At 36.8% G+C, this 7,350-nt stretch overlaps 1 protein-coding gene across 1 annotated transcript in view; it reads left to right on the top strand.

Annotated features, from left to right (window-relative positions):
* The first annotated feature begins 410 nt into the window (after window positions 1-410).
* Window positions 411-7,350, top strand: part of SEMA3E (sema domain, immunoglobulin domain (Ig), short basic domain, secreted, (semaphorin) 3E) — a 152,101-nt gene continuing 145,161 nt past the window's right edge. Inside the window, exon 1 of the mRNA XM_009328363.1 lies at window positions 411-551. Coding sequence (XP_009326638.1) covers window positions 437-551 — 115 coding nt within the window. The 5' untranslated portion in view covers window positions 411-436. The remainder of the gene's footprint in view (window positions 552-7,350) is intronic.

Below are 7,350 nucleotides of genomic sequence, written 5' to 3'. Positions count from 1 at the left end.
AAGAGCACCAAGGAGGAGGGTGCTTTTTTTTTTTTTTTTTTTCCTCCCTCCTTCTCTGAATGAATTGCCTTGCAGGAGGGACTGAAAATACAGCTTCTTCCTGAATCCACTGGCAGAGTTACTAAAGAGAGCTCAAGACACAACACTGCAGAGTAACGCCTTGGAATGTCCTCGCACTTTATAAACAATTGTCCTAGGGAGGGAATATTTTTACATGACATTTGCACAGCTTGACAAATGGCTAGCTGAGGCTGTGTGCTTCTCTGATGAACGTTGAATTTCCCATAGAGATATTCCACAAACTGACCAAAGAGAGAGATCTAACTGCACTGGGAAAGTAGAAGTGGAACTTGGAGCCTTAAAAAAAAACACCACCAAAACAACAAACAAACAGCAGCAGTTAAGTGAAGAGCGCAAGAATTTGATCTTGGGCAGGATGGCATCTGCCCAGGACCTTTTAATCCTGGCACTATATGGCTTGTTACTAGAGTTACCGGCTGGATGTCATGCAACAGATACGAGGCAGCCAAGGTTACGTCTGTCACATAAAGGTAGGTCAGTGTGTCAGGTTTTTAAAGACTTTATGCTAATGCAAGTTCATTGACTGAACTGAAAGTATTGCATCGGGGTTAAATTATGGTCCTTTGACAGAGTAAAATATTCCTGTTCAGAAATCTTGTGAATTGTTTCCTTGTACTAAACTGCACCCATAATTAAGTTTACTGAATTCAGGAAGATTTAAGGCACTTAAAGTGATTATTTTAGGCTACTGAAATATTTTTCTATCTGAAAGTCTGTTAGATTTGCTTGTCATTCTGTCTTAGCCTCCATGCTGTAAGAAGGATGTCTGGTCTCTAATAAGAGAAATGGAGAAGATAACCTGAAATTATTGCTGAATAAATATACTTTTATACATTAAGTAACCCTTAAACAATTAAATGTCTGTTTCACTTTTAGAATTCTATCTATCTACAAATATAGCTAACGCAAAAAGACTGAATTCCTGTGCAACCATATGATTCATTCTCTAAACTAGCAAGTGTCATCACACTATAATTAAAATGACTAACTGCCAATGTAAGTCTGCTTGCAGTTTAACTGAGTTACCCAAAGAAAAAAAAGTACTTATACTCCTTTTTTTTTTTTAAATTAAGTTTCAGTTTACCTGAAGCCTGAACCATTCCTCCTTAGCTCTTTCAGAGTATCTCCTTGTTTGGTTCTGGATTCCACGTGATTTAAACTCTTCCCTATGATTTGGTTTTAATCCTGTCTATATATAAAAATACCTGTGCACAACCATGACATTTCAGTTCTCTGCACCAGTAATACATTTATAGATTATGTACTTAGAAATATGACAGGCAGTTATTGCAGTAGGAGTGAAAAAATATGTGTGCAAGATAAATTGATGATTGGCCAATCAGTAATGTTTTGATATTACCTTTTATGCAAAGATGAAAAGAAAATGCCTTTTTGCTGACATAGTTGGGAATGAGCAAATGCTAATTTACTCAAGAACATTTATGTGGTTATGAAAGCGATAACTAAGCTGCATCAGTTTCAAGTACATTAGAATGCCTATTTTAAGTATGGCTAAGATTTAAGAATTAGCATTAGCTACAGCTCCACGTGTAGACAGCTTTAGTCTAAACAAGGTTGAATTGTGTTTTATATAGCAAGCTAAATTACCAATTATAAAGAAAGGAGAAGCTGAATAGGATAATTGGCCTGAATGGCTTGCTAGGAAGCTATAAGGAATGGGGTTTGCTTTTATAGGGCAGTGAAACACGTTTTAAAGAAAGAAAGATTTGTCATGGAAAGCTGTCTTATAAGTAAACAATTAATTGCTCTCTACAAAATAAATTATATGATCCCTTTTTGATATATAAACCACTTCTTTTTTAGCCTATGGTTTCAGAGTACAGTAGGAATGAGTGACAAATGCTGATTATATAATCCTTTCACATCTCTTATTGTTGAAAATGTACATTTAAACATTGATTTATTTCTAGGTGTAATTACTAAGGCTATCATTATTACTGATATTTGTTTGCCTGTGATGGGGTAAGGGAGATGAGAAAAGCACAGTAAATGAGACAAATAGACCTACTGTTATGTTAGTTCAGGACTCTGGCTTAGCTGCCAGTTTTGGCAAGCTCCCCGCTATGGTGCTGCGACTATTAACTGCTTCTGTGCTCACTTGTAGAAGTAATTGTTTTTCCGCTGGTTGGAATCAGTGTACATTTCACTGCATATTACTTCCATTTTCAGCAGGGAGCCAGTAATTTGGCCATAACACATCATAACTCTGATATTTTCAAGGAGATTTTAAAACATCCATTTCTCACACAGGGTCAAAACTCCCCTGCCTGATGTCAGTTCGCTCAGATCCAATGACACAGAAAGATCTGTCCCAAGTAAATTCTCTACCATGAACACACACATCACCATCTTATATTTCACCTTGTACAATACCCTGTCATATTGTTCACGCTTATGAAATGTGACTGATTTTACAAGATGTGTTGTGGTCAGCCTGACCACATATCCCAAGTCAAAGGTTAGAAATGGCATACCTGCCTGCACCCTGGGAACAGCTATTGCAATCCTCCCAGCCAAAAGAATGTAGCGACCGAGCATGAAGACAATGAGTAAATGTCGTTGCTGTATTCACTAATCAAACAGGAACAGCAGGAGGGTCCCTCATCTTAATTGTGTTTAGTCCAGAGAGAGGCTGTTGCGGGTGCCAGCCTAGGCATGGGGTAGTTACGAAAAGGCAGTCGTGCACCCTCTTTGCAAAGCTGCTCCAGCCTGTCCTGTGCGTTGCCGTGTGGTACAGACAATGAAGCCCACGTGTGTAAATTTTCAGTAAGGATTAGTTATAAATTCAGTTAAAAATTTCACTGCAAAGACCCTGAAACATGAAAGTAAGCATGCCTGCCTAGTGCCTACCTTTGTAACTGCGGATGCTGGTGGTTAATTGGAATTCAGGCTGTTGAAGATAGGCTAGTGCTGACTGGTAAGCTAAAAGCTTCTACGATGAGTATGATGAGGTTTATGGACATAAGATACTTTTATTATGGAAGAAGTATTTAAAACTAGTCTGTTTTAAGATCTTGTTACTTTAAAGAGCCAAGAGAAGGCTTCTACAAATTAGAAACAGAGACTCTCTGATTTTTATAAACTCACAAATTCTTTTTTTTTTTTCTTTAAAAGTGATGCTCAGTGAAAGTGTAGTGAACTGACAGTGAATGAGAACTTTTTGTTCTCACAGCAAACCAGGCTTCACCTGCAGCACACACATGCCTCCAAACCCCCTGCAACAAGATCAGGTCCTAACCCTTGCGCAGAGAGGTCACCTGATGGATAGGAATACCACAATCCCCTTGCCAATTAAGAGTTATACTGTGCAACCCCTGTTAGACTCTATGGCCATTTGCTCAGCTTCAGTGGAAGTTAATGAAAGTCCTGCATTCTTGAACCACCATTAAACCTATCAAGTTAATGCAAACTGTAATGGTGATTTTTGGTAAGGTAGAGGATGGTCTTCATACACAGTAAACTCAAACATGAGAATTTTGCCATTCCTTTATATGGGATTAGAATTAATCGTATAACCACCTAACAGTCATTTTATGGTTCTAACTTCATTTTTAGTAAGCTGAACTATATTTATATCCAGGACTTGAAGGTGTTTTCCTCAAACCGTCAGCTTGTGTCTATCAGAAAATTTACACTGCAATTAGTGCCACTTGTGGTATTAGTGGCATGGTTGCGCTAAAGGTCAGTGTGTGACGACGACCAATGAAGATCTTGCTTGGGGTAATAATGTACTCCAATAGCTTCACGTTGATTTGTAGAGATAAAAATGTATTATTGCTCACTCAGTATTACAGAAAAATGAAGTTTCTACATTATTAAGTTATAGGTTGACAACTACATTTAAAATTCATTAGCTCATTTTATGTACAGTACAGGCTCTGCCTAATGAGGTGTTAATGGAAGCCAAGCTTCAGCCCCTATTCTTTATAGGCTGCTGGTTAAATTCTTTCCCAGTATCCCACAGTTTGAGTTCTCGCAATGGGAAATATATAATTAAGGTGAAATCAGCACACACTGCATGTTAAAAAGAAACTATTTACATTACAGACTGAAATGGATTGGGTTTCCAAAGGACAGGAGGGATATATTTATATAAGTCTAACAGAGCTACACTAGAAGCATGTAGGCCTGAAGAGCCCATGAAGGATGTAATTGTATAAGTCAAGCATTACGCATGGTTTGCAGTGTATTTCTAACTGTTTTTTTTTTTCGCCCTAGTTTGTGAATATGGTAAAGAGCAAACATAACATAGTATGAAAATGAGACGTTGAGCCCTTCCAGCGGTCTGTACAACTTTGTTGCTGCAATGGGATCTGGTATAGTTGGTTATGTGCAGAGATTTGCAGATCTTGAGGGATCTGTTTTCTGTTTTACCCATTTACATTGCTCTTGAGTGACTTGAGGGATTTTGGCATCACCTGATCTCAGGTTGTGTATGCACTAGACACTATGCACTGGACACTGTTCTTGTCTGGAAAAGGTATGATTAAGTAGCAGTTGTGCCTGCCTTATCCATCCAAATATCTCCCTTTTACCTGCTGTGGGAACTGCTTGCTACTTTCCATAGTAGAGTCAAGCTGCAGCAGGCAGAAGGAGCAGACTGAACTGAGAAGGAAATAATCTGGATTAGAAAATGTATTCTCCAAGCATAAATATTTCAAACAATAGCAGCAGATGACTAAGGAAGGGAGAGCTGAAATGGTTCAGAAGAAACGTGATACTCTCCATGTTCATATACAGATTTTTATATGCAGAATGTATAATATAAAACATTTAATGTGTAAGAATTTAGGTTTGCTAGGGCTGGCTAATCATCTTTGAGGGCTGCTGATGTCTGTTACAGCAGAAAAAATGTTTCATTGCCATTTGCAGGAGCCAGGCTTTCAGCACACCTACTTTAACTTTCCTGATAATTGTAATTTAGAATTCATTTTAATTAACACTGAGTTTCATCATGCTTATCCATAATATCTTACTGTGTCTGTTCTCTAGCTAGGTGGCAGTAAAATTTACTCGGGGACTAATGGCTAAATTGAATAACAAAAATGCAGGGAATTTTTAGACAGGCATTTGTGAATTCTGAAGTAGGTAAACATATTTAATCCAAGTATAGTATTTTCAATTAGTAATCACCTGGCCTCATAAATTAATGAGGCCATTAATAATGGCTAATTAATGACTAGCCACATAACCCATAGCTGAATCATGACTGATTCAATTTCATGCATGAAAATGTTTTCTATTTTTAACGGCTTTCACTATAATAGAATTTTGGTTTTGAATGACTAGGAAAGACTAGTTTTCCTATCAAGGCAAATTCAAATTCAAGAAAGACGTTAATTCATGTTAGATATAAATCACCTTGAATCTGTACCAGAATAAGGACTTAGCTTGTGATCTATGGTTACATGTGATCCAGAGAAGTCTGTATAAAAAAAAGATAAGATGATTATGTGTATGTATATTCACACACTGATATATGTATCTATAAAATATGTGTGTGTATATATATATATATAATAGATTGAAGTTTGGATTTTTCTTACAGTGAACTAAAGAGCAGTATAATTCCGAGGGTTTAGGAACCTCTATTATTCTGTATTATGGCTCCAGGTCTAAATGTGTTTGGGTATAAGGGCCGACAACCAGAATTACAAGTGTTTGGAGAAACCACGTGACAAGAAGTCTCTTCTTACCCAAATTCTTGAGGTCACATAGAACTCAATGTCAGCTTAGAAATGTCTTGGGGAAAGATACACAAATATCTCTGGGCCACCTGTGGGGTAGAGAGGAAAGCTTTTGCATCCCTTCTCCCGCTGGACAGACAACCGATTCTTTACCAACAATTAGGACAAGGTTTAGGTTTATTATTCATCCATATCACAGGAGGTGACTGGCAGAAAATTCAGGAGTGTTTCCAAGTAATCCTAGAGGGACTTGCTCACCAAGACAGGAATTTTTTTGGCAGAGAATCCATGTTAGTTCCTTTCATAACTACATTTTATTGACAAAAGCTTCTGTAAGTATTGCTGTAGCAGAACTCTGAAGCGATAAGCACCACCGCCGGGGATGCAAGAAGCAGACTGTTTGCTGTGTAACATCAATCACTTCCCTGCTTTTGCTTTAAAGAACTAAGTACCATCTGAAGGTGCAAGACCAGAATATCCTGCATGCTGCTGCTTCTATGCAGCTACCTCCCTGCTTTCAAAGTGATAACACCATCTGCTATTTTAAAATCTTCATCAGATATTGTACTCATCATTATTTCACTGAAAGCAAGTGTTATATTTTACTTAAATGAAAAAGGATTAATGCTATTTGTATGATTTACAGGATGCTGTGCAAGGGTGAGCATCTGTTTCAGGCCTTTTGAGGAACTTTCGGTCAATAAATATTCTAAAAGTGTGCAATGGGAATACTAAATATTATTAAAACTTCCGCCCTGGTTTTCTTCATGTAGCCAGGCAAATATGATGAAGTTACAGCATGCAGCCAGCATTAATTAGAAAAATCTTCATTTCTTAAAGAAATTCATAGCCTGCAGCAGTAAAGATAATAATCTTTGTTTTACAGAAAAAAGCCCTCTTAACTTGAGTATACTATTTTAAAAGTTTTGTGTTAGTTAATTGATGTTTGGCATTTGAATAATCAGTTAAGGATTCATGATTAAACATGAAAGAAAATGTTAAAGTGAAAAAGAATGAAAATATTGCATTATAAAAAAATCTGTAGTGTAGTTTCGTTATAATTCCAAAGTCCTGTAAAGAAAGGACATAAATAACTTTGAAGAAAAAATATTTGAGAAGTTTTTAAAATAAACTCCATCTTTAAATTGATGAAAAATGTAAATTGTCATCACTGAGATTGTTTGAGGAACTGAATGAGTTTACTACGTACATTAAATCAAATAAAACCATCATAATTCTCTCAGAGCATAGCTTCAAAAACAAATGTTACCAACCTATTGTTTCCCCACTTTTATCATCTCACATTGACAAATTCCTTTTTCCCTTGATCTTGGTTCTTCTGATTGTCCTCAAGGCTACAAATTCTTATTCTGGAAGAGAGATTTCACCATGTTAATGAATTCAATTAAAGGCTGAGTTCACTGTGTTTCTCCTCTAAGCATCTTCTGTTGATTTTGATGAAGCTATAAATTGATATGCTTTCACTCATGCTGCATCGCTTTGGCAAACTGTTTCATAGCAGTCTAAAGACTTTTTATTTTCCTTTTCAAAACAATTTAAA

The sequence above is a fragment of the Pygoscelis adeliae genome, unplaced genomic scaffold (assembly GCF_000699105.1).
Source record: "Pygoscelis adeliae isolate BGI_AS28 unplaced genomic scaffold, ASM69910v1 Scaffold267, whole genome shotgun sequence".
Taxonomy (NCBI): domain Eukaryota; kingdom Metazoa; phylum Chordata; class Aves; order Sphenisciformes; family Spheniscidae; genus Pygoscelis; species Pygoscelis adeliae.
Note: the sequence above shows the minus strand (reverse complement) of the source record. Positions and strands in the feature narration are given on the sequence as shown.